The sequence below is a fragment of the Coffea arabica genome, chromosome 4c (genome assembly GCF_036785885.1).
Source record: "Coffea arabica cultivar ET-39 chromosome 4c, Coffea Arabica ET-39 HiFi, whole genome shotgun sequence".
Lineage (NCBI taxonomy): Eukaryota > Viridiplantae > Streptophyta > Magnoliopsida > Gentianales > Rubiaceae > Coffea > Coffea arabica.
The window spans coordinates 52228371-52256287 of record NC_092316.1 but is presented as its reverse complement, the minus strand read 5'-3'; the positions used below and the strand labels follow the sequence as shown (position 1 = coordinate 52256287).

The 27917-nt window shown below is 36.9% G+C and overlaps 2 protein-coding genes and 1 long non-coding RNA gene across 5 annotated transcripts; 1 reads left to right on the top strand and 2 right to left on the bottom strand.

The window, feature by feature from the left end:
• The first annotated feature begins 7761 nt into the window (after window positions 1-7761).
• Window positions 7762-11852, top strand: LOC113742232 (TORTIFOLIA1-like protein 3). Of its 2 annotated transcripts, none has more exons than XM_027270021.2 (5): window positions 7762-8908; window positions 9092-9191; window positions 9314-9843; window positions 10468-10946; window positions 11430-11852. In XM_027270021.2, the coding sequence occupies exons 1-4, from the start codon at window positions 8084-8086 to the stop codon at window positions 10903-10905; spliced, it is 1893 nt and encodes a 630-aa protein (XP_027125822.2). In that variant the 5' UTR covers window positions 7762-8083; the 3' UTR covers window positions 10906-10946; window positions 11430-11852. The 2 variants fall into 2 exon arrangements, with proteins under 2 accessions (XP_027125822.2, XP_027125823.2); XM_027270022.2 differs by having other exon boundaries at window positions 7851-8908; window positions 11411-11475.
• A 1223-nt stretch (window positions 11853-13075) lies between these two features.
• On the bottom strand, window positions 13076-15641 carry LOC113741484 (uncharacterized). The gene is made up of 4 exons (XR_011813254.1): window positions 15333-15641; window positions 13743-13857; window positions 13565-13657; window positions 13076-13441 (listed from the first exon to the last, which is right to left on the bottom strand). It is a non-coding gene; the product is annotated as an uncharacterized lncRNA (long non-coding RNA).
• A 1903-nt stretch (window positions 15642-17544) lies between these two features.
• LOC113741328 (uncharacterized) lies at window positions 17545-22988 on the bottom strand. 2 transcript variants are annotated; one of them, XM_027268845.2, is made up of 4 exons: window positions 22792-22988; window positions 22372-22548; window positions 19947-21227; window positions 17545-17847 (listed from the first exon to the last, which is right to left on the bottom strand). In XM_027268845.2, exons 1-4 carry the CDS (start codon window positions 22804-22806, stop codon window positions 17818-17820), a joined length of 1503 nt encoding a protein of 500 aa, XP_027124646.1. In that variant the 5' UTR covers window positions 22807-22988; the 3' UTR covers window positions 17545-17817. The 2 variants fall into 2 exon arrangements, with proteins under 2 accessions (XP_027124646.1, XP_071902508.1); XM_072046407.1 differs by having other exon boundaries at window positions 17826-19741.
• Window positions 22989-27917: the final 4929 nt, after the last annotated feature.

The window sequence follows — 27917 nt, the reverse complement described above, 5'->3', positions numbered from 1 at the left end:
CATCTAACGAATATGGCTTAGGGGTCAACCTATTATATAGGTTGGATGTAATGATTGGCATGAGCTCATTCATGAGGAAAAGTGTGAGCAGTGTTAACAAAGTTCTGTGTATCTTTAATCTTAGGGGTACATAATTTGGTGAAGCAAAATGTGTGTGCGGCATATTTTGATTCCTCAAATGCTACAAAGATACATTTCACCCTTGGATTAGTGGAGAAGATATTTGATTCCTGTCATGAAATGGCTCCCTCTGTAGTTATGTAAACCATTCAGAATTAGGTATTACATGTCATGTCATACATATGAAGCTAGGTCAAAAATATTGAAAGATGAGTAAGAGCTCAATTTTGTCTAAAAGGAGAAGCTTAGGTGGGGGCGGGGGCAATAAAATTTTGGCAAAATCTTGATCTGGCCTAAGGACTTTTGCTTAAAATTTTCAAAACTTTTTCAGGGCTGAAAGAAAGACTTCGGAATTTGGGGTTGACTGCCCCCCAGTCCATTATTGGCTCCGCTACGGCGTGATGGAGGAACTTCCCCCAACTTCACCACCTTTTCTTTTGTTTTCGGAAGATTATGTTTCTTTTGTGATTGTGCACTTGTTTAAGCTTAAATCAAAGTAACAGCTGAAGACATGTCTGGTTTACAAACATGTCTGGCTTTTCATTGTTATTGTATTGGTAAATGTAAGGGTGGGCACGAATCGGATACTCGCGTTGTGCACCATTTGGTTGATTCGCACATTTGGTTGATTAGTTCTATACATCGCACATTAATCATTTTCTGACCTTAGATCCTTACATGTCAGCGGGTATTCGGTTATCGAATACTTGCTAAGAGATGGTCGAATCAACAGGTACTCGTTTCATCCTACTCATCATTTATTTTTTAAAATGATTTATACTAATTTAAATTTAAATTTTACATATTTGTCTAAGACTCAATAAACATTTTTTCTCAAATAAAAAGTCTCTTGCCAAGAAATAAACATGCAAAGATAATATAAGAAAAAGGAAAAAATCAAAAGAATTCAAAATCAATGAAAATTTGAAATAAGTAGTACCTTTTTTTAAATACATATTTCACATCAATTAAAACTCTTTTTTGTAAAAAAAAAAAACATTAGATCATGACCTTTACAAATAAATCTTGAAAATAAATTATAATCTCTCATATTTATAGTGTAATTTGTTCAATAAAAGTACTTACTTAGTTCTAAAACTATTATTAGCTTTTACATGCTTTCATAAGAGCATCAGATGCCAAAACTAAGTTTCTATGCCACTAAGAACCTGGATCAATAATCAGACACTGTTATTGCGAGCTGTCTGGGAGAAGTTTTCATGGTGATGTGGAACAAGTAACTAAGGCTTATTGGCCTTTGAGGATCTTTCTAGAGCAGGTTGCGTGTGAAAAATCATACCGATGTGCTCGTGGGGGAAATTTTTGGCCCGAATATTATGAAATTTTCAATTTGTTCCTCCAAAGTAGTTTAAAATTTAATTTAGTCCTTCAAATTGAAATTGTCTATTTTTGTCCTCTAAAATAAGAAAGCTATCACAATTTGGTCTTGAATACTTATTTTAGTTGAAGTCAATAATTTTTAACTAACTATAAAATGATATGTTGAGGAAGTTTTGATCTAGTAATTAAGGTTGAAATCTTAGGAATTAAATGCCCTAGGTTCAAATTTTCGTGCCCCCTCTTCATTTCTTAAATCCCACATTACCCCTACTAAAACTATAGAATGATCTAATTGCAAAATTACTCATTTCTTAAGTCCCACTTTCCCCTATTAAAAAAATAAAAAAAAAACTATGGAATGATCTAATTGCAAAATTAGGAAAATCAATAGGAATATTTCTGTCCTTCTACTAAAAGTTCGTTGCCTTTCAAGATTGCGTGTGAAAAATCATAGCGTGTGCTAAGCAGAAAATTAGGAAATTGACAATTTGGTCCTCCAAAGTTGTTTAAAATATCAATTTGGTACTCCATATTGAAAATATCTAATTTTTTCCTCTAAACTAAGAAAGCTATTCCAATTCGGTCTTGAATATTTATTTTAGTTGACGTTAATGTTTTTCAGCTAACTATAGAATGATCTAATTGCAAAATTAAGAAAATCAGTAGGAATTTTTTGCCCTTCTACTAAAAGATTCCTTGCCTTTTAAGATTGTGTGCGAAAATTTCGTAGCGTGCGCGGAAGGGAAAGTCATGGCCTCAAAATTAGGAAATTCTTAATTTGGTCCTTCAAAATAGTTTAAAATTCTAATTTGGCACTTCAATTTGAAAATATCTAATTTTGTCCTCTGAATTGGGAAAGCTTTTCCAATTTGGTCTTAAATAAATTTTTTAATATAAGTCAATAATTGTCAAGTAACTATAGAATGACCTAACCATAAAATGAAGAAAATCAACAGGGATATAAGTTTCTCTGTCCTAGTGATATAATGATAAAGGTGCACAATTTTAATGATTTCACCTAAATGCACGTTTTTCTAATTGATGAAACTACTTAAGTTGGTCTGCTTTCAAGTCACGGAAAACTAGAAAAAGCACTTACATAAGTTACAATTGAAAGGACTAGATCTGGAAAGACCTATAATTTTCTCCTTTTTTCTGTTAAATCCATTCATATTTAGTAACGTATAAATGACTTTTCTTGATATTCTGCTTTTTCGGTTATATCCCTTCTTTCATATTTAGCAACTAAATTTATTGATTACAACGAAAGAGTGTTTGATTTTCCAAGTTGAAACAAGTTTCTTCCTTCAAAAAAAAAAAAAAACAAGTTTCTTACGTTGCACGGCCAAATTGAGATTTCTTTTAAGGTGAAAATGACTGGATTGCTGCTTTTAGTGCTACTGTGGAAGGCTTGGATTGACGGAGTAAAATTAGATTTTGAACTGTTTTAGAGGACTTAAATGAAATTAAGCCTTTTTTTAATTCAGAGAATCATCCCTCTAAGTTCCATGCTGTAAATTTTTTGTCCATTTGGCTGAAATGAAGTTCGATTGACCAATAGATGATTAAAACATTTGCAACCCAAATCATGTTACCGAAATGAAGTTCGAGTCATGACATGTCTGACCATGTTACCGAAAATCATTTGTCGTTACAGAATAGGCTTTTGTTAGGGGAAGCAGATGGCAAGATCTGGACGTCTCGACTCAAAGAATGTCTTCGTCTTGGTGTAAATGTTCTGTCCTGGATCCAAAATCCAAAACCCCCATGATACGTTTTTTTCGTTTTCTATTGATAAAGCAGTGAGTTTGCAATTGAGAAAATGTTCTTCTTCCATGGTATTTGTCTAGTAGCAACTACCAAAGGAAGTTGCACATGCCAAGTATGGAGATGTCAAGTATATGCCCACATGTTTCGATGTTTGGTCGCTTATAAGTGGTAATGGACATAGAATGCCCACATGTTTCAATGTTTGTGCACCTTTATTGGACCGAACCAACATGTCCGATCAGTTGAATTGCGAATTGGCCAAGACTCCGGTCTGGTTCCATGCTAGAGTCGGAAGTAACAGAAAATCGGTCAAGATCAGTCAAATTCATAAAAACTAATAAAACTCATTGAACTGGTGATTCCCAGTTTTCATGTTTTTAGTTTCTTTTTTGTTTAGCAAAAACAAAACCTCTTTTGCTGGAGTCAAGAGTCTAACTCAAGATCTTTTGCCAGCAAGTCTAACACACTAACCATTCCACTAATGCTTTGCTTGATGATTAATTTGCCAAAACAATTACTTTTAAATAATTTACTAAAACAAGAATCAACAAAACTCCATTAACCCTAATACATCAGCTGCCACTTCACCACTTCAATCTTTTCCCACTTTCTCTCCAATCTCAGTTCTCACTCCGTGTTCTCTTCATCATATCATAATTTTCATGGCTAATAGATTGATTCTCTAATATAAACTCTCATTCTCATCCCACTGTATCTTCTTTCAAATCTCAAATCTTCAATCTCCACTCTCTCATTTTTCCTTTGTTACCATCTTTTTAATCTCACTCTTTAGTTTAATCTGTTGGTGTTTTCTTCCACCATTTTTAGTTTAATCTTTTTAAAGTTTTATTCTTTTTCTTGTATGTATGTTGAACTCTTTTTTTTTTCATCATTTCATTTGAATTTTTCTTTCTGTTGTTTTCAATATATGCTAAATTGAAAGTTTCTTTCTTGCTTTGCAATTTTTTTGTTTGTTCTATTTTTCTCTGTCTCTTTGTTTTTGTGGTATGGAAAAAAATCGTCTATCAAATATGAAATTTTACTTTCTTTTTTAATATTTTTTCATATGAACAAGAAATTTTTTTAAGGGATTTAAAAGTTTTTCTTTGATTTTTGGGAAAAGATTACTTTTAAATTTAATGTGAACAAAGATTGTTTTAAATCATTTGTTTAGGTGATGATGGTGAAATTAGAGGACTTGAGATCTGGCGATATTTCTATGTGCAAGAACACCATGGAGAATGGAGATCGTGATTTTTTTAGTATTTTTTAAAATTTGAAAATAAATAAAAAGCACTTTGAACCGGTGACCTGTCCGATTGAACCGAAAAAAATCGAGAATCTATGGTTCAATCGGATCAATCACCGGTTCGAATTTAAAAACACTTTGCCTTTAGGTGGGGGCGTAGCCCATATCAACGATCGGATGGACCGTGTCTTCATTGACCTCACCTAATGGGATGCCGTCTTTACCCCAAAAAATTACTTTAAAAAAAAAAAAAGTCCGCGCGGTGCACCGCGGTGGTGAAATTAGGGGACTGTTTCAATGGCTTTACCCCAAATAAATAACATAGATCTTCACTTAAATCATTCACATATTTGTTTGTAGTTCCCAAGTCGATTATTCTCAACCGACAAGGAACATAAGACCTTCAAAATTTCTAATATGCCAGTCCTGGAAGCCAACCGTCAACATTGTAACCCTTAAAACTTCATGATCAGGGGCCCTTGCCAGCTAGCTGACTCATAATTCATTTTTCATGTCTTTTCTAATTCGCTGCAACTTCTTCACCTTTCCAAGTCATTATTACATTACTGGTCCGTCCACCTGATTCATGAGAGGTTTACCTCGCAAGTCAAGAAAGTGGACCTCTTGCTCTTGCAGCGTTTAACTAAGAAGAAGACCAACTTCTATCTTCTGCTATAGTACTACTACAAGAGTAGTAGCGTATGCATGCATCACGAGAACAGTATATAGGTTAGATAAGAAGGTAGGTGAAATCAGAAATGATGGAGACAAACTAACTTGGAGTTTGTTCAACTGAATGACTCAAAAAAACCATTTGCCTCCCAGAGAAGATAGATAGTGTGTATTTATTAGACATACCTGTACTCGATTTTGTAGGGCCCCAAAAATAAATACTCCTTAAAGTCCTACTACTTCAAAGAATTACTATTAGGTATTGCCTTGTTTCGTTTTTATTTATTTCTTCAATTTTTTTTTAAAAAAAATTTTGGTGTGGGGGCTTGTCTGAAGTTAATTTGTAAGCTTGCAGAATGATCTCCAAGGTTTGGGTCTGAGATTTGATAATGGTATAGCAACCGGTGCTTGGCTAGTTTAGGAGTTTAGGATAGAAAAGAAAATGAAAGATATCAGCCCAAAAATGGGCAGACAAATTTTCTCCTCTGTAGCATCAAAACTCAAAATGGATTTGATCCTTTTTTTTTTTTTTTTTCGACACAGGGGTGTCCGAGTCAATTCTTATGGGGCCCGACTAATCCCCTGCGACCTGGGGCCGGCGCCCCAACCCGACCCGAACACGTTAAGTGCGCGGAAGAATCCAGCGGAGCGGAGACTCGAACTTGGGATCTCAAGGGTCACCGGTGAGAGGCGCTACCGCTGGACCATTCACTCGGGGACTCAAAATGAATTTGATCAAATCAGTTCATTTCCCTTTTCTTTTCTGATTTCAATAGACTCCCGAAACGATGAAAATTTGATTTCCTGTGTAATTTTCTTTACTTTTTCTAGCAAAATCTCTCCACAAATTCGCTGTCAACAAGTATTCAAATTTTAGAGCATTTTGAGAGTGATGCTTATACGAATTGTATGACATCCATTGACCAACTTATTAGAACTTGATAAGAATTCAGAGTGGTAGCAGTCTTGTTTTTAGTGCTTAGTACTCACCACGCCGTCAACAAGGGGAATGAGTTGGATGATTCGGTCAAAAAAAATATAAGTGAAAGATTTCGCATATTTCACGTAAGTTCTAAAAAGAAATGTCCAGTACCATACACTTTTAAAACAATTTTCGTTTGGGTGTCAACTTTGTGTGCACTTTAAGCAAAATATTTAAGTCAAGAAAAGTGCGGATTGTTCTACCGAACAATACCAACCCCCGCAAATTAAACAAGCTTGCTTGCTCCGTGGTCCTTTTCAGGTCATCAGCAATTTCACTAAACCCTCTCTTAATCCTTAGATCATCAACTTGACATGTCTCCGACCAAAGGAAAATGTTGGTTTGATTACAAGTTGGAGAGTTGATCCAAATACTAGTATATAATTTTCTTTCTCCTACTTTATTGTTTTTTTTCCCATCTTTGGGTAAACCCTAAGCCCAGGTCCATTAATTTGTTGAGTTAGAATTCTATAATTACAATAATACGCTATCGATCATGCAAAGTCCTTGGAGTAAAAATTCTATATAGTTTCTAGGTCATATCAACCTCGCCAAAATAGAAGGAGAAGTTTTGGGAAAAAGTTTGCCGTGGAAACAGATAACAAGATCGTAACGCAGAATCTTTAATAACGTAAGAAGAAAATTTGTGAGAAAGAAATGAAATGATGGCAAGCATTTGTGACTTGAATGATGCTCCTGTGCCATGCTTACATGATTATTCTAGCCGTAGGGGACCAAAAAAAAGTTGCAGGGGTCCGACAAATTTACTGCATTCACTGCCTCGGTAAAGTTTCCACTCCATTCTTGACCTTGGACCCTATGTGTTGAAGATTTCTTTTTTTTAAAAAAAAATTTTAACAGAAGAGGGATGAAACTTAAAAAACAAAGAAGAAGTAAAAAAAATTTCCTTACTTAACAATCCTTATTTTTTTTCTCGGGTATAGTCCATTTGGATAGTTAAAAATTATTTACTTGTATAACAGATAACATTCGAGATTATGCAGGATTATACACTAAAGATCCTTTTTTTGCTCTTTCTTTAGCCCTATGTCTCTTATCCCTAGGAGGCCTGCCTCCACTAACAGGTTTTTTCGGAAAATTCTATTTATTCTGGTGTGGATGGCAGGCAAGCCTATATTTCTTGGTTTTAATAGGACTCCTTACAAGCGTTGTTTCTATCTACTATTATCTAAAAATAATCAAGTTATTAATGACTGGACGAAACCAAGAAATAACCCCTCACGAACATAATTTTCAATACATTTTTTTATTTTCTCAATCATTTTTTTATCTCATGTATATCACATCACAAAAATATATTACAGTAATTATTTCAAATAATCTCTTTTCCAAACACGTCACTAGTCTTATAATAGTCTGCTACCACCACCACTAAAATTTGCATCCTGTGAAACAGAACATGACACACATATTTATATATTTAAAATATTTTAAAAAAAGAATGCGCCACAAAAACAAAAGGGGAAAAGAAAATTTGCAAAATGGCGCGCAACTAGAGAAACGCTGTCGTTGGATGAGTCAAACAGTTGAAACGATGTCGGCGGGTTAACGGCCATCACGATCAAATTAACGACCTTCTGGCTTTGGTAACTTACGGATGACAATTGCATGTTCCATGTTCTCTTCTTCCCCTCTTCTTTAAAGAAGACAGGACTAGGAGAGAGAGAGAGGCAGGCGCAGAGAAATAGCTACTGCTACTATCACAAAATGTAAGAAAATTGTAAAAGAACATATAGCATATATGTATGTATAGATATCTAAAGCAGTTGAGACGAATCCCAGCGGCGCCATAACCACCATCTTTCGCTGCCATGCTTCCGGAAGTCCCAGCGGCGCGACCGCCATCGCCAATTTCTCAGCCGTAAACTCAGACAGTTCTACTCCACGTATCAACCGCCGCTCTCTTTTAATTTTAACACTCGAACGCAATGCCATCGTCGGCGGCCGCAGTCAAGCAGAATCAAGCGGCTGCTGCGGCGAAACGTGACTTGAAACACAGAGTACTGACGTGCCTCCACAAGCTCTCCGACAGAGACACCTACGCCTCCGCCACTTCCGAGCTCGAAAACATCGCCAAGACCCTCTCCCCTGACACTCTTCCTCCTTTTCTCTCCTCCATCACCGCCACCGACTCCACCGACAAATCCACCGTCCGCAAGCAATGCCTGCATTTGATCTCTCTTCTCGCTCTCCACCACTCCGACACTCTCTCCCCCCACCTCTCTAAGCTCCTCTCCTCCATCATCCGCCGCCTCCGCGACTCCGACTCCTCTATCCGCTCCGCATGCGTCTCCGCTGCCGCCTCCCTTGCTTCTCACCTCACCAGGCCCTCCTTCTCCTCCTTCTCCAAGCCCTTCCTCGAAGCTCTCTTCACCGAACAGGACCTCAATGCTCAGATCGGCGCCGCCATGTGCTTGTCGGCCGTCCTCGAGTCCATTGCCCAGCCGCCGGATGCCGTGCTCTTGAGGAAGCTCCTGGTCAGGCTGGAGAAGTTGGTCAAGCGCGAGGGGTTTAGGGCCAAGGCAGCCGTTCTGGGGTTCATGGGATCCGTGATCGAGTCCGGTGGCGCCCCTGCCGGGATGATGCTGAGTAACTTGCTGGCGTGTCTGGTGCAGTTTTTGAGCAGTGAGGATTGGGCAGCGAGGAAGGCCGCCGCGGAGGCGCTGCTCAAGCTTGTTCTGGCGGAAAGAGAGGCCTTGCCCGAGTTTAAAGCTGCGTCTTTGAAGATCTTCGAGGCCAAAAGATTCGACAAGGTCTCAAATTACTAGTACTACTTTCTAATTTGACTGCTAGCTTGCAAATGGTACTAGTACTGGTATTAGTTGATTTCTTCCGTGTGCATATAACTCAAATTAAAAGAATTTTTCCGGATAAAATTACTACTGATAAATAAAAGGATTTCGTGGTGGTTGATGTGAATTAATTGGGCCCTCTAGGTAAAGGTGGTCCGGGAGACCATGAATCAGTTGGTGGAGGCGTGGAAGGAGGTTCCTGATGAGGCGTCCGCAAATCTTGAATACCATTCTTCAACAATGGGTATCCGATCTTCTTCATTTCTTCTTTCTTAATGGATGCCTTGTATTGATGATGTATAAATAACAAATCTTTGTATTGGATTTACTGATGCTCAATGTCGGAATGTGATTTTGCACCTACAGAATGCCAGAATGCGAGCCACGGGCAATACGCCCCTGCTTCCAAGACACCCTGCACTGTCACCTCCGGTGCACCTCAAGTGAGGAAAAGTCTCCTTTTATGTAATGGCTCTTCTATCACCACAGCCAGGAAAAGAATTCCGGAAAATGAGAACGAGAAGAAAACTGGTCCAGCATTGTTCCGGAAACTGGATCGTAAGAAGCCTTATGAATTGATAGTTGAATGTGCTACTCACAATGCTCCTGGGAAAGCAATGTCTGACGATGACCCAACGAACAGAGATGAGAGCTTTGGGGAAAAAGTTGGGGAGAGAAATAGATTGGCAAAGCCAGATGTGAAGAGAACCCTTTTTAATAAGTCTGCTTCTCGTGTAGTCCCATGTCATGAAGATATCTCAGAAGCTACCGTGGTTGTTAGTAATGAAACGGGGATTATCTCGAGGAACCGGAAGGACTGTGAGGATCTATCATTAATTCGTAAGCAACTTGTTCAAATTGAAAACCAGCAGTCCAATTTGCTAGATCTCCTCCAGGTACTTGTTGTGTCCCTGCCAACCACATTTTTCCGTCTATCTGTCATCTTGTTTTTTGATTTGTGACAGGAATGACCTCTCTATTATTTCAATTTGAATATCACCTACAGAATAGACATTTCACGTTTAACTCTCGCATAATGGGATGCTTGCCGAATAGGCGGAATATAGCTAATTTTCTATGATTGGTCCACCAGTGAAATAAGGATACAAAACTGTGACTGATCCTCTTGGGGCCTCCAGCTCAATTGTGTATGACAAATTTTTTTTTTTTTATTCTTTAGGTTTCTATGTTTCTGAAAAGAGGCTACCTAGTTGAAGCTGCGGCATTCGATGCTAAGAATTGCAAAAACCTGTTTTACTTTGAGCACAAAACTTGAAACATAGGCATTTCCCTGTATTTGTATGACCTCTGGATGTGATGCAGAAGGCTTCGTTATTAGCAATATAAAGAGTCATGAGAGCACTGGATCAAAATCTATTTGAATTTCTATATCATTTGCACTCTTGATGGTGTTTGAGTTAAATGTTTTGTTTGTTTATTTTATCTATTTTATTGACCTTTCTTACATGGTGAGTAGGAACTGGATGTTTAATTACTATTCCTGTTCACTTTTAATTCAGAAATTTATGGGGAGCTCACAGAGTGGTATGCGATCACTGGAGACACGGGTTCGTGGCCTAGAGCTTGCATTGGATGAGATCTCCTTGGACCTTGCTGTTTCAACCGGAAGGATGTCGAATGCTGCTTCTGCTGGAGGCCTGTGTTGCAAACTACCTGGTGCAGAATATTTGAGCTCAAAGCTCTGGAAGAGAACAGAAAGTCGGCGTGCTACCCCAATGTTCACTTCTTCTAGTGCAACTACAGCAGCAGCGTCGATGCTGAGTGTAGCTAATAAAAGTGAAGATTCTGAAGTATTTAAACTGGATAATAGGAGATCTCGATACCAAGGTGGTCATGGGATTATAATGAACCCCCTGGCTGAAATCCCTATCGACTCCCGGAGTATTCCCGGAGTTTCCTCCAATAGAATACTAGAGAATGCTCATGTTGTGGTGTGAAGTAGTATTGGCTTATACACCACTGGCAGAGTTATCAGCAGGTATCTTGATTAGAATTTCATGCTTACAATTAACTATAGGTTTTGAAGATTTGATAGCATAGTTTCCACAAGATTCTAGGATGTTATTCCACCGTAAAATTCTGTATACAATAGGATTCACCATCAGGTCGTGCCTTGCATGGGATTCGTAGTCTTGACTCGGGGAAGGCCATTATGATGCATGGTTGGTTTCGTAACTCTTCCGGGTTAGTTAAAGACCGTCCACAGAGATCAGAATTAACACAGTTAGGGACCATTTAACCTCTGAGAAGCGGTTTAGTAAATTTCAACTGGGCCTTTGATCTCTCGCACCAGCATCTTCATCTTGGTTAATAATAATAAATAAGCACTTATTTTGTTTGCTGGTTTGGACATTTTTTTAGGATAACAAATTAATATTACAGACGGAATGAATTTTGAAGGTAAGAAATCTCTGACAATCTGTTTTCGGTTTATTGTAAAAGGTTCTCCTTCTTTCTCCAGGACTGTGTGAAACTGAAAGGTTGAGTTTCTTGCTCCAAAAACAAAAGATATTCGTGGATTACTACTCTACTGTTCTTGATGCTTCGGTTGCTGCGAGTATGAAACAGACATTAGTCTAGTAGTATCAGCTATGGAAGGACTTCTCTTTTTGACGGAGCATATGAATATTTGGGCTTCCGTTTCCTTTTAAAACTGGATTCTACCGCGAGAAGAGAAGGGGGAGGAACCGAAACCTGTGCTCAGATTGCCCAAAGACAATGAAGAAGAAGAGTTTATAGTTATTAATTTGTAAGATTATTATTGTGTACATACGCGTTTTCAGGAGATGCAAAAAGAGATACTTGAATTATAAATTCCATTTTATAACCAAAAAAAAAGGCCAAAGTAAATGAATAATTAGTGTGTAATGATTTTCCTTCATAATTGCATAGTTCCATTCTAAACCAATTTCTATTGGAGGAAGTTTACTTAATAGAATTTTATTCCTAACTAAAATATGACAGTCAATATTATCGGAAAATCTCCAAAAGTTATGATTATACCAATGTATCTACGTTATTTCCAAAACTGTATTTGGATATGCATCCACTAATACAGTGATATGCAACTTGTTTAATCTAATATTATGTTACAAGTAAATTAACCTTCCAAATCAATTTTGCATTATAGCTAGCGGATCCCGTCCCACTATTTTTGTCGGTGAAAAAGGTGATACATGATTGGTGATGAAAGCACATTGAAGTATGATGAGAAATGATTATTATTATTTGTCCTAACCCTGCTTCTTCTGAGCACTTTGGTGTGTGTGTATCATTATAGATCGCCAACCGACACTTACATTGCAGATAGAGCTGGCTCTTCATCTTTGCTTTTCTTTTTCCCTTTTTTTTTTTTGAAAAAAAAAATAGTTCTTTTGGTGCTTCTTTTAGCTTGTAACAAAATAATATATTAGATGGACACCAAACTACTAGAAGAAGATTGCACTTGATAAACAGTGGCTTCCGCGCATGTTAGCCAAGACACCTAACAGACTGGAAGATTCGAGAGCAGATCCTCTGTCCAATATTTTGTGTTCAATTTCATGTCTAATGTGAAACCACGTAGTTTCACTTATTAATATCTGTTGATGTGGCAACTAAAAATAGGTGACTGTTTGACTGCCTTATAATTCTTTTTATTTTTTATTTTTTGGGTTTCCTTTGTTTACACAACTTTGTTACAATTCCCATCTTTTTTAAATATTCTTTTGTATTTGAAATCCTTAATACTAACAAAGTTGTGTAAACAAAGGAAACCCAAAAAATAAAAAATAAAAAGAAGTATAAGGCAGTCAAACAGTCACCTATTTTTAGTTGCCACATCAGCAGATATAATAAGTGAAACTACGTAGTTTCACATTGGACAGAAAATTGGACAGAAAATATTGGACAGAGGATCTGCTCTCGGAAGATTCCACTCGCTAAGAAGAGGCTTCTCTGCATTCTGCAATTCTCAAAACAAAGTATAGAGAACAACTGATGGCACCACAACGTTAAATCTGATCGGCCGACTTGATGCTGCTCAGATCTCGACCATCATTCTTGGGAAAAAAAAAGATGCAATTTGGTGAGGGATGACCAGATCCCGCTTGCCATGAGATTGGGTGGTGCGAGGGGAAATCTAAGTGTACATTAATTGATTCTGTATGTACCCGGGTTACAAAAATGACCAAAAAGAATATGCGTTAACGAATGCGTGCAGACAATGCTGAAGAAACTCTCTCAGAAATGGGCACATGGGTCCACTTAACAGCCCCAGAACTGCTTCGAGATCTTCGTAAGAAAGAAATGCCCGTGCCCTGGAGCAAATTCTTCGTAAGAAAGAGTTTAGTGTTCCCCTCCGAAAAGACGAAAGAGCAAAGCTGGATAAGTTCGAATCCCGGTCAACAATTTAAGAACAGTTTCCCCATTACAAAAATAAATTCAGCAACTGGATCGTTTTCCGCGACCACGGACAAAGAGAGATCCAAATCCCTAATGAACCATCAAAGACGAGCACAACACCCAGAAACTATCACAAGACGACTCAAGAACGCTGATATACAAACAGCAAGTTCCTCTATTCATTGGATCAAAAAGTATCAGACAATATATTACCGCTCTGAGGCCTTCAGTTTGCCCAATTCCAGAACAGGCCACTAGTCATTAATCCGCAAGGAGTTGATCAATGCAAAGTCGAAGAAAGTATCTCTAACAACATGAGGAGACCATGCTTAGCAATATTATTGATTGTCTAATGAGGTCACAGTGTAACAAGAGAATAGTAAGTCTTAACTGTCTCATCAAAATTTAGTGTATGCGCCCACAAATTAGCAGTTGATCAAAACTCTTAAGAACTTCAGTAACATTCATTCTGGCTTCTGATCCTTAGCACCCTCGTTCTCAATTTTCTGGCAAAAGATGGAATTACATCAGGCAGCTCTTACTCAAAAACATCAATGCAAAAACGCTATGGAAGTCAACAAATGAATGCTAAATCAAACAGTAGTGCATGTCAAATTGTTAGAAAGAACGGGTAAAAGAGGCAAGTCCATATTAAGAAGCCAACGAAAGTAAATAGAGTAGCTTCCAATACAGAATAAATCACGCTAGTGTACAGAAAGGTCAAACACGGATGAATATTCACACACGATAACCCACCTACTAAATGGCTCACCCACTAAAATCAGACATGATCCTCAGGCAAACTAGTTTCATTTGACAATTTCAAAGGACAATAAGTATAACATTTATGCGGAAATCCAAAAACAGCATCTCTGTTCTTGCTGAATAAGTGCGTGCTCTTATGAGTATTGTTTTACTGAACTCACGAGCAACCAGCTTTTCTCATCTCAAAACCTACCTTCAACAAATGGCAGAGGATACCTTGTCAAAAATGAGCTTAAGGGCCTCTTCTCACTTGCTTAAAATTAATTTTACTTGCATCTTCTGAAGATATGTGTTATTAGAAGGTACTGTTGTTTAGTTTTGAATTCGGCCATTATATTAATCTGAGTTGATTTAGAGAAACGGCCCTCAAGGTGCTTTTCTTTTGGCTTTAGAAACTTTCCGAACATGAACATTTTGTTTTTCCAAAAAACTTTTTCTGATATAGCACAGCTTTTACAAAAGCTTAAGCAAATTAAACGCCCAAAGTCCCCGGGATGTCTATTTCCTCAACAGGCAAACCAAATGGCATGATTATTTCGTTTTCTAAATGTGAATGTCAATCATCAGATGCAAATACATCAACCTCAGGATGACCGTCAAATAAAATGAAACATATTTGAGTATTGGAAATGATAAAGATCCTTAATGACGTAAAGAAAGGTAGAGCATCAAAGAAAAAAAAGGGTTTTGGGACAGCTAGTGTTATTAAGATGAGTATAATAGTTTTAAAACATCAGGAAAGCCAGAGATAACGTAAAACTGCGAGAGGAAGAGTATATGAATCTCGACAAATTTGAGTAATCCAGTGGAACCATTCTTGGAGTAATACAAATTGGATTCATTAAATACAACTATGAGAGGAAAAAAAAACCATTAACTAAGTAGAAGAGATTCAACAATGGCAAATGTGATGTGATATGTTCCAACAATGTTTAATCAATTAAGACTTATGTAAGTGAAAAAGGAGAATGCTAGAAAGAGCACATGCAATCAGAATCAGTCAAATTAATTCACTTACTCTTCAAGATTATTAAGGGAAAAAAAAAGGCGAATCATTTCTCAAAAAAGGCGAACCATTCTTGGTAGTATTTAATTGTTACAAATAGGGTTCGTAATATTTACTATAAAAGAAAGAGGTTTTTTTTTTAGAGAAGGGGGGGGGGGGTGGCGCGGGGAGAGGGGAAGAGGCATGAAGTTGGGATGGGTAGTGGGGTACCGATTGGGCAGAATGCCAAGAGAGGCCACGGTAGACGTTGACGGAGAAAGTAGCGGCTAGGTATAGGGTAGTAACTCCTAGTCCTGCCGTGAACGCCTTGAACCCCCAGTCACCTACTTTGCTCACTATTCCCCCCGCCATCTTTTATTTTTGTTTTGGTTGATGATCTCTCCTCCTTCCTTTTGCCTGTCTGCAGTCTGCACCACCACCACCACCAGATTCTTCCTTCCTTCGCCGCGCCTGCCTCCACTGAAAGGGGACACTTAAATAGTAGCAGCAGGAGTACAGTATAATCTGCTTGCTAGACCCAGCCACCTCACCTCTCGTGCAAACCAGATATTGACTCTTTTTTTTTTTTGGGATAATTTCAGAAACGGAGGTTTCTGACAGTCTCACTCTACTCTCCTGTGGTTTCAAAAATATCACAAACCTCCCCTGAGATTTAGGATTTTGTAACAAAATCAGCCCATGACGTCAAAAGTGAACATAAAAAAGTGTTTTCAGAAAAAAGAGGGAATTTTGTTTTCATAAATGCCCCTGAGGTAAGTGTACAAGTTATATTAGTGAAATAATAAAAACTAATAAAAATAAAAAATAAATTAGAAAAAAGAGATAATTTCAGATACAATATGTTATTCATCAATAATACTATATCAAAAGCTATTACTAGACGGTTATTTGTTCCAATTGCATATTAAATTAACCATTAGTGCTTTATGAGAGTGCATTAAATATTTAGTAGAGAGGTAGTTTATTTCAATAAGTAACATGTATATAAATACTTAGTGAATGTACAATCTGGTTGAAATAATGTACACCGTGTTTTCAATCAAGTACGATTCATAGAAATTGTTAAACATGCAGTTATTTGTTCACATGCATGTTGCAATTAGTCATCGTAGCAATATGCATAGTGCAATGGTATGTATATATTTGGAATGATTATTGGTGTTTTGACCCACTTGTGCATTTCCTTACAAGCTGCAGTGGGTATGTAATTTTATCTATATGACTAATACTAATTTGCCTATAAACACCTTACACGGGGTGATATATGAGATACAATCAGTTTACAAATATATACATTATGTTAGATGTTAGTTACTTGACTGTGTATATCTATAAAAGGTAGTGTAATGGTACACATAAATTTGGAATGGTTAGGCGTTAAAAAAATATATATTATGTTAGGTGTTAGTTATTTGACTATGTATACATGTAAAAAGGAGATTAGATATAGTGTAGAAAAAAGTAATTACGTGAGTTGGAATGTATTTGTTCTGATAATCACGAAATATTAGTTGACTTGTGAGGGTATTTAAGTCTTTTTTGCCATGATAACGTAAGAAATGGGACCTAAATCTGGCAGGGAAGGTTTGTGATTTTTTGAAACCACAAGGGAGGAGAGTGAGACTGTCAAAAACCTCAGGGGAGGTATCTGAAATTATCCCTTTTTTTTTTTTAAACCGCTGGTTGAAATATTGAGTAATTTACCCTTCTCGTCCGCAAATGGGTCAATGCCCAATGGGGGCAGTTTCAAGTGTAAATTAGGGGGCTAGGGTTAACTTAGGATACTTGGGTCATCATCATGTTCTGTAGCAGTTTAATAAGTTAGATTTAGCCTACACTACACACAACATTGGTCCCATTTGATAGTTTTTTAGGTATTTGGCTAAAATTTTCCTCCAATTTACTGTAAAAGTTTTTAAAAAATTTTTTGAAGTATGTACTTTTTGAATATTTTGAAGTGTATAGTTTAAAAATTTTGAAAATTTTTTTGAGATTATTGTAGTTAAAATTTTTAAAAAACTTATAGCCGACAAACTTGACAAAAAAAAAAATCAAGTGCCAAACATGGCCAATGGACGTACTCACAATATTAACCAATCAGCCAAAATCAACGATCATGCCCCTTTTAACAGTTTCCCCAAATTTGTGTAAAAATAAAGTACTAATACGTAGCATACCATAGCATTATCATGGGCTGCAAACTAGCCAAAATGACTCCAATTCCAGTTTTAGGCTAATCGACTCGAATTCAACTTAATTTTATCAAACTTCAAACCAAACCCACTGCTTCACTACTACTCGCTCCCAGATACCATGCATTTATTCAAAAGAACCCAATCCACAAACACAAGGTGAAAGTGAAACACACCCTTTCCGCAAAAGTAATTTTGGAGCTGTGGCAAATAAAAGGGGGAAAAGAAAATAATAAAAACGAGATATAATAAACGATAGTAGTACTACAATAGTGAGTAATATATCATATACTACTAGTACGAGTTATCCATAAATTATTTTCAAAAAAAAAAAAAAAAAAATTTCAAAACCCGTTTCTTGATCAAAAGAGATTTGCCCACATGTCAGACCGACCAGGGAGAATTTGATAGATTGCACGATACCGGCTGGTTTCTTCTTCTCCCTCTCGCTCAATGTCTTTAAGCTTAAAATCCAATCAACCACGGAACTGAGTGTTTCACAGCTACCATTTGCTCTCCGACAGAGATATAAGCTGCCAGCAAGAGGAGAGCTACAAAGTCAATCATCACATAGATAGCAAGAGGAGAGCTGCAGCGGGTTCAGCAAAGAAAGATAGATAGCAGAAGGATGAAGTGAAGACTAAAAGACTCGGGTGGTGGCATGCTACTCTAACATTTCCACGAACCAAAAATGACAATCATCACGAAGTGCTATTCACAGGCAAAATGCTAAAGCTCTTTAGAGAATCAAAAAGCCCAATGATATACAATTGCATTCTTGTAAGTACCACTAGCTCCATCTCTTTGCGTCACACTTCCATTTTTAGTCCACACCAAAAGTACGTCGCTTGCTCAAAAAGGCAAAGTTTTACAGATCTCATTGCCACTTTTATCCATTCAAGCCACAGAATAAAATGCTAATGCCAGAGGTCCCATAATCATCAACCCATTCAAAAGTTCCAAGGACAAGTACGGTAGAAATTCCTACCGTTAAACAAAGAAAGTTTATCCATGCAAGACAATGCTGAAACAAAGGAAATGAAGTTCAGGAACATGCAAATCACAGGTAGCCTAGTCACTTAGAGATAATAAGGAGCTGGCACCACAAACTTTAACTTGCTTCAGTAGTTTCCAGCCAAATACTCTTTAGAAAGGCTAAAATCGGAAACTCATGCACAAACTTCCACATTTCTTGTACTTCTGAAAACAAGATTAATCCCCGAAAAGTGAATTTAAAAACAGCACCCGTGAAGTACTACTATAAGTGAAGAGGTCAGTGCTATTCAGTTGCAGGCAGATTGCCCAACAGCAGCCAATAATTTTCTCCTAAATCTTAATAATCATCCTATAGGTCTGTTTCCTGGATGGTCATAGAGTTTGATGAGTGGAAGAGCCAAAACAATTGAGAACATGCTACAATTTATAAAGACTGTCAAAAGAGAAGTATAGACATGGTTCTTTGAAAACAATAAACCATGATTACCATAATTCACTGAGAATACTGGATCAAATACCTTGTGCTTGAGTTAAAATAGTAATCTCAAACATAAAATTATCTCAATACTTCAGTTCTTGTAAGTTCAATGAATAGTTTAAAGTTTTTAAAACCCCAAGTTCATGATATCAACTTAACCCATAGGGAAAGGAAAAGATCCTGAAAACATAGGGCGGGGTGATTCAGTTAATAATACTAACTAAAAAGTTCAGGCACTTATTAATTCTATCAAAGCCAACACAAACTGAATTAAAGGTGGACTAGAACCAACAATTACGTGAAGATCTGCACTTTAACTGGTTCAAATGGTTAAAATGACAAATTGCGTTTTTCATTTCTTAGGGACAAACATTTTAATGCACTTCAAGCTAATAAGAGTACATCTTGTCAGAAAACTTTGATCTCTAGCTGGCCACAAACTACATAGTTGATAGTAAATAGAAGAAACCAAGCCACCTCAACTGTCTAATAACCACCATGTAGAAGAAAAAGTTTTTCAACCCAAATGGTTAAACAGATCTTCAAATGCAACAATCAGTCAACAAAATGAACAGAGGCAACAGATGAAGAAAAGGGAGGAAATTCAGTTGCTTCAACACCCCCCCCCCCAACACAAACAAAAAAAGGCAAAAGCAAGTGCCATGCAGGTCTGGTGTCAGGAAAGCAGAAAAATGAATATATGCTTATGCCACAAAAATAAAGGAAACTTCTCAATAGCGATTGTTAAGAAAAAGTTTGTTGTCTAAATTCCGAAATACCAGGATTAATGCATGAATTGACAATTGGTAATCAAAAGTGATTTACGAGAAGAGTTTTTTAAGATAACAGTCAGTTGTTGCAAGGAAAAATTAATAGTGGACTGCATACCACTCCAAAAAATTGTCAGAAATCATACAGGAAACCCTGCCTTTAACGCAATGGGACTCGTGCGCCTGAATTTCAAATAAATCAAAAACATGGAAATAAGAGATACAATTTCCAGCTGATAAGCACCAATGATGTAGAATCACCAAGTCAAGTAGAGATGCTTTAAAATTACACCATGCAGCCTTATGTCTGAGAACAAAAGAAACTGAATCATGCATTGCTACAGATATGCCAAATACGCATATGCTGTAGCCAACAAAAAAAACCAACCTGATGAGCAATGTGTGCTAAGCGCCCACAATGTCGAGAGGATTCTGTTACTAAGTTTGACTTCTCCTGCTCCACAGGATCACTTTCTTCCCCCAAAGTTCGCCTCTTAGAAGTATCACTTTCAAAAGAAACAACCCCATTGGATTTGCTCAAAGAATCTCTCTTTCGCTTCCTTTGGAATGTATACTTGATTATTCTTTCATGGATAGGTTGATTACCAACCCTATCCGCTACAGTAGGTTCATTTGGCTCATATATCGGCAATGTAATATTTGAGTTTTGAAGATCTGTTTCACCCTCTGTAGCCACCGAACTCCCGGCAGAATCCTTAAGGACCAAATTTTCTGTACCTTCATTTTCATTCACGGGTCTATGAACAGCAGCAGAGTTACCAAGCTCAATATCATTTTCAGAAGTTTCAGCACAATCCTCCTCTAACCCTGGTTCAGCTCCATCTGAAGATAATCTTGACACCATCTTGGATTTATTTTCCTCAAAATGAACATCACTTCTCACAGAAATCAGATGAGTTGCCGCACAAGAAACATCAGGAGCTTGATTAGGTCTACGAAGTTGATCAGGAAAACTTCCGGATGAGGTAATCGTCCTTTTCCTATATCTAGTAGCTCTCTTCTTCTTGACACAAAAAATTGGGGTGGGGTTCCATCTACCAAGTTGGCTATCTGCCTCTACTTTCTTCTCAACATTACTCAAATTTCCTAAGCTACAGTTAGGTACTGAAAAGATTTGTTTACCACCTAAATCTTCTAGAGTAGAGATATCATCTTTCCTTTTATGTACTTTCCCAGAAAGCATATTCGAAAGGTTTCCTTCTGACGCACGTATTCTCTGAGTGCACCCATTTCTGTACAGCTCAGGCTCTTTGCTTCTCAAAATGATAGAGGGCAAATCTGGACATCCAAGGTATAAATTCCCCACATAAGGTACACCAGAATAGAATTTAAAACTCTCATTTTTCTGAAACTCATGCATGCTTCTCAATTCAGCAGCTGCAACATGTCCGAGATCTGATTGATTGGGAGGGAGTGCATTAGACTGGGAATAGTGGGCTTCATTCTCTTCAGATATTCCTTTTTGTGCCACAGCATGCTGATCATCCAGGAGCTTCTCTTTACTGTTTCTGACCCTCTCCAATTCAGTGTTCACTTCTCTCAGTTCCTCTCTGAGATCTTTAACAATATCCTCAGCTTCTTGGAGTTGAGCTTCAAGTTCATCAATCTTTTTCTGTTGACTCAGTGACGTCAACTCTGCATCAGAAATCTACAAAGGGGGCTAAAATGTAAAACCAAAGACAACAACGTATACATTTTCATTAAAATAGATGAATTTAAAAGTGACTCTTGCAATCTAATCTTATTGCTGATTTTGCCACAAGTAGGAAAAAGAAAATATGGAATGAAAAGCATGTACTTGTCAAACAATCTACACTAACTTCATCCAGAAGAATCAGACCCAAAAAGTCAAGCACATCAGTAATAACTTATCTAAACTTTATGGTGGCTCTACTTTGACTAACAGCACTAAAGTTGCTATTGCCTGAAGCCAATATCAATGTTCAATTTTGTAATGCAAGGTAAAAAGATATTCTTAAAAAAAAATTTGAGGCAGAATAGGCATTCCAATAGTGAATTCTCAACACAATTGAGAATTATTAATGCTTCTTTGTGGGGTAGATCCCCTGATTAGCCCACAAGAAGCCTGCTCTTTTAGGTAGGAATACCACTCCCACTTGATGATTTGATTATATGGATATCTACATATGTCCTGCACTTGAATGTCCAAGAAAAGAAATTACAGCATATCCATTTCATCCAACACCATATAGCCTCAAAGCTTTTCAAGTTTGTTTGAAATTAACTAGGCAATAGCTGCCGGGTTAAACCTGAAATTCCCAATCGGTCAGAAGCTCCACAATAATAGGTGGCATCCAAATTCAAGGTTCCCATTTAAACACCAGGAGAACCAATGAAAGGAATTGGTTTCTTGAGCCTCATCACATGCTATATACTATACAAAGTGACATCCAATTTCAGTATTTTTCCCTCCTAGTAAACTAGTCACCTTCAGCAAGGAGGGAACTGATATGATCCACGGGAAAGCATCAAAGGAAACTGACAGTAAGTCAAGAAATTCAATTTCTGAGGCACTTAAAAAGAAAAAGAGACAGCGAGTGAGATGAAACTAAATTCTGAAAGGAATGGTCCAGAAAGAATGTACATGGATCAATCTTTGCAATCTAGAAGGAAAGACAGTATTTTTCCCTTCATCATCACTGGCAAAATGATCTAGAAATCAAAAATCATCCAGAAAACGAACAAAATCGAAGCACCAAAAGAAAAAAAAAAAGAAAAAGAATCCATCATCTGCTTGAGGCGCAGCTGATGAAAATATTCAGAGGAAAAACCTTAGAATCCATCATCTGCTTGAGGCGCAGGAGCATCCGCAAGGCCTCCTCTTTGGCCATCTGAAGCTCCCGCTGAAACCGCTGCGCCTTTCTTTCGGACGCCATTATTCTGGCAGCGGCCTCCTTCGCCGTGTTCAGTATGATATCCGCATATGCCTTCTTCAAAGCCCTCAGTTTCTACATAATAAAATCAATTGAATCAAAAGAACAAAGATTCCATTTTGAGGCTAAAAGCCAAGAAAAAAACATAAGTAACTAAAAAAAAAAAAAAAGAAGAAGCCCGTCTTGAAAGGGGAAAAACGGTTAAAGAATCAGTTGAGATAGGTAGTTGGTGGGGGTTTGGAAGTGGGGCAAGTGCTTGTGGTGGTGGGGGTGGTCGAGGGGCGTGAAAGCGGTGATGTTGATTAGTATTAGCATTACCTCATCGGCAGCCATTGGGGAAGAAGAATCCTTAAAAGCAGCGAAGCGAGTGGTTAGTTGTGCGTTTTGGGTTCTTCAGACCAAAGTGAAGAGGGTGGGAGGAAGCCAGGAAGGGCGTCCGGGTAGGAGCAGTAAGCCAGTAACTGCTGCTACCTCTTTGTAGTAGCTGTCCTGTCCGTGTCTGTCTGTTATGAATTATGCGGCCTTTTTTTTTTTTTTTTTCTTCCTTCCTTAGTGTTGAAACTTGTTTGACGCAACTGCCCTTGCATAGCGCCTTCAATTACTTGTTAACTTCTTCTTGTTCAGCCCCTCCCGCCCGCCCTTCCCTTCGGCTTCCCGATGGTCTTTGGGCTTTTCAGGTTTCCCGCGCCAACCAAAACCCATCCCCACCCCCTTCCCAAATAAAAACAAAAACAAAAAATATTAGTACTTTTCAGTTACGTTTCACAATGAATCGTAGGCCCCTTTGACAAGTAAGTTTTTTGAATGTTTGTCTAAAACTTTACTGTAACTTACTGTAGAAATTTTTTAACAAATTTTTGAAGTGTGTTTTTTTTAATATTTTAAAGTGTATAGTTTAAAATTTTTGAGAAGTTTCTTAAGGTTACTGTAACTAAAGTTTTTAAAAAACTTGTAGCAGGCAAACTTGACAAAAAACTTGTCTGCCAAACAAGGCCTCATCAAATTTGTATTAGTACTTCTCAAAAATATTTACGCGTTAGGGTATAACGAGCATTCGATCTCTCTCAACCTTTGCTAATTTTCATAAGTTTACAAGTAAATTTTCCTATACAATGGCTAATTACATTGCCAAAGGAATAAACATACAACTAAATGAGAGCTTAATGAGTCATATAGCTCTCTTGCTTTGATCAAAGCTAACCTAATGGCTATGCCTTCTTCTTCCAATTGATGAATTAAGACTAATTTGCTATGTTGAACGTGTTGTGACTAGATAAAAAGTGACTAGATGAAAAGTGACTAGATTGTTTGAAAATTTACTTATTTTTCGGGGTGCTTTTGAAATTTTTTTACTATAACAGTGTATATGAAAACCTTTTACTGTAAATTTTTTTTGTGATGTGTAGGGGGGTTTTTAGAATATATTTTGAAATACCTTTAAAAATTAAAAAAATTTTAAAGTACATTTTAAAAATTAACACTGCTACCCACAACCACCGCCCACCACTACCACCACCCCTTTCCTCTTTCTTTCTTCTCCCCCTCTCTCTTCCTGTTTCTTCTTCTCCTTCCCTCTTTTCCATCTCCCTCTTCTTCCCTCTTTCTCCTCCCATTCCCTTTCCCGCCACCCTTCACTCCCTCTCGATCTGGCTTTGATTAGTTCACGACCTTCTTGTCACGATCTGGTTGAGGCTAGATCGAATGAAGGAGAATGGAAGGGAAGGAGAAGGGGAGAAGGAAGAGGGGAAAAGAGAAAAGGGGTGGTAGCAGTGGTGCGTGGGGGTGGTGGTGGTGGTGATAGATGGAAAATGTTGTAAATTTTTTTTTATTTTTTGTATATTTGTGAGTTATTTTTTATATATTGTATGAATAAGATACATTTATTTGTGCATTACTATAACATTATATTTGAAAAACTAGATTTTGAAAAATAGACTAATCCAAATGGAGCCTTAGTGCTTAACTACACACTCAAATTAATATGGTCTTATTTTCAATTGATTCAGTCAGCAAATAAACGTATGTAACTAATTGAGTCCAACATCCAGTTGATTCGCGAGAGGGGCCTAAATTCACCCTCTCCAATACCAGGATTTTTCTTCTCACCGGTATTTGCAATTTGGAAGCATTCTTGGATCCCCTTCTTTGTGTTACGCTCCCAACCTATTAAGGTAATCAAATGGTACAAATTACCATATTTTTTCCCATCAACAAGATAGTCTTGCCACATGTGATTTTCAAAACTCCACTTGCAATCGAAAAGTGATAGCTCTCGGAGTCAAACTAGCTTTAAAATATTATATTCCGTCATAACTTTGGCACATAAGACACACTACCCAAATAACGAATATCTCTATTTAGCATTTTGATTTTCATTACTCCAACACCTTTGATTTCACAAGTAGATCCATCACCGAAAGATGCAAAACCTAACTTCTTTCTTTGGAGAGTATTAAAATAATCTAACGCGGAGCAAACATGTGAAACATATCCAGAATATAAAATCCAACCATCACGGGAAAAAATATTATTACCTTTAGAGATTGTGAGAATATTTCCATTTGATACATATTTAGCAATATCATCATGCTCCTTCTCATCATTTTTCTTTCGATGAGGGCAATATTTTCTGATATGACCAAACTCATAACAATCAAAACACTGGACTCCATCATTTCTTTTGACCTTTGAACCATTTACCTTAGATTTATCACCAAATTTTTTTCCTCTTTTATTCTTATCTCGAACAATTAACGTAATTTTTTGTGTCATATCCTGATTTGTCTTCTTTTGTTTTATGATCTAACAAAGATGACTGCACATTCTTGAACTCTAAAGTATTCTTCCCGTACAATAGGGTCGTCATAACACTTTTGTAAGAATCAGATGCTGAGGTAAGAAGTAAAAGAGTCTTATCTTCTTCCTCAATTTCTATGCCAATTTTTTGGAGTTGATCCAAAATTTTGTTGAACGTATTTATGTGATACATGAGGCTACCATCCTCCTCCATCTTTAACTTATAAAGTTGCTGCTTCAAATGCAATTTATTGGATACACTTTTGTTCAGATAAAGCTTTTTCAATTTTTTTCAAATGTCTGCTACAGAATCTTTCTCGTCTATTACATTGTTTATGACGTTGTCCGCAACATAGAGTCGAATTGTGCTCGCATACCTTTCGTCCAACTCTTCAGACTCATTATCCTTCATTCTCTTTGGCTTCTTATTTTTACCATTTAACACTTTTGCCAAATCCTGTTGAACTGTAACATCCTTCACTATTCTTTTGCCAAAAAGTGAAACTTGTAATTCCATTAAACTTGTAAGTCTATCATCGTATGCTTGGTCTATCAGGTTGTTTGAGTTAATATACTCTATAAAGTCTCTAACAATCCACTCTTTTTTTTTCTCTTCCATCTTAATTCTTCTCATTTGAGGATCTAGTTATCCCTATATTATATTTATTTTTGCTTATTTGTTCCATATAAGAAATTTGAATTTGAGTAATGGAGTGAATGCACTTCATTAAGTTGGGGAATTGTTAAGAGATACCTTAACAATTCCATTCTAGGACTCTCATTGGGATGTGAAATATTCTTTTAGGTTGGTTCCCACCACTTGTTACTAACTTATTCCCCTTTCGTCCTCTTTTGTTATTCTTAGCATTCTATTTTTGTTTTTCACTATTTCCATCGTTTTATTTTCTTCATCTCTTACTTTATCTTATTTTTAATTGGTATATCCCATCACCCTTCATTTTCATTTTGATTGAGCTGTCGATGATTTTTTTTTTATTTTCTATATATTGGATTTCCTTCCATCTTTAGCATTTTTCTCCATCTATTTGGATTTTCACTGCATTGCATTTGTTCCTAATCTTTGAGTTCTCTTTCAAGTGCTGGTTACCCATATTTTATCAATGTGCATCTAGTTTTCATTATTGTTCCTCTTCTTTTATGTTTCTTATGGTGTCTTTTCTTTCATCTTGCTACTACCTCGCTCCACTCTCATTAGCAATTTTGGCAAGACTTTTGCCATTGTTTTGATTTAAAGGTTTTCAGTCGAGTTGTTTTCTTCATTTTATACTTGCTCATTTTCTTTGTCTCTTTCATTGTTTTGAACTTTGTTTATTTTAGAAGTTGGTACCTTAGTTGTTAGAATTGTCATAAGAGATATAGTTTGCCTACTTAGATTATGTTCCGCTTTCTCTTCAATGAACTTTGCCCTGCTTGAAGTATAGTTTGTTTCTTGGCTGGTTCCTCTAAGGTCCTTATATCAGTTTTTTTGTGGTTGTTGAGCAGTATTCTGTGTTGTTGTTGGTGCAACTCTCATCCAAACACCAAACTGTGCTTTCTTAAGTTCTTTCAAAGTTCAGGTTTTGTGTAAATTTCATATTTATGGCCTAGTCCAAACCCTCATTCCACTTTTTGACATGTAGCAGTGGGTAGGGTTGCAAACGAATCGAGCCGAGTCGAGTTTTGAGCTAATCGAGCCGAGCCTCGACTAAATTTTACCAAACTCGAGCTCGAGTTCGAGCTCGACGAGCCGGCAATTTTCAAGCTCGAGCTCGACTCGAATCAAGTCGAGCCGAGCTCGAACTCGAAAAAAATAAAAAATAATTATTTTATTTTTTAAAAAATAAATAAAATAATATTTTTTCTTAATAAATAATAAAATATTAAGGATATATACGTAATTTTACTATGAAAATAAAAAATAAAAAATATATAATATACGTAATTTTATTATTAAATAAAAAAAATAAAAAATATATATATATATATACTCAAGCTCGCGAGCCGGCTCGCGAGCTTACGAGCTTAATATTCTGAGCTCGAGTTCGAGCTCGACTCGAGCGGCTCGCGAGCGGCTCGATTCGTTTGCAGCCCTAGCAGTGGGTTTCATGTCTTTTCATTCATCATTTCTCTTCATCTCTACCAAGTTGATTCATCCTGCTGTGGTTTCAGTTCTTCAAGACTACCACCACTATAATTCTAGAATCATTGCAACTACCATTAATCAGCATTATAAGCACTATTGACTCTTCAATTTTGCCAACTAAAACTATTTGCTGGTATCCGATTCCATAATCAATCATAATCTCCATAGCTCAAATTTATCCCCTAACAAGGATAACCAAAATGTCAAGTAAAATAATACAAAGAAGGAGAAGAGCTCATTGATACATTTCAACATTACAAACACTAGAGTCAAATGCCGACAAAAATCTTCACTAACTAAGCTCTGTAAACCTTTTTTCACATAATATCTATTTATATTTTGAATTTCTACGAATTGATTTTGTGACCTATTGATGTTTAGGGTTTTTTACTCAGTCTTTTCGAATTTCTTCCTTCTTGATTGTTGTTGGTTATTTGTTTAGAATTTAGTGATTATACCTTTTGAAATTTTTCCTTTTTGATATTGGTATAATTACTCTCAGGAA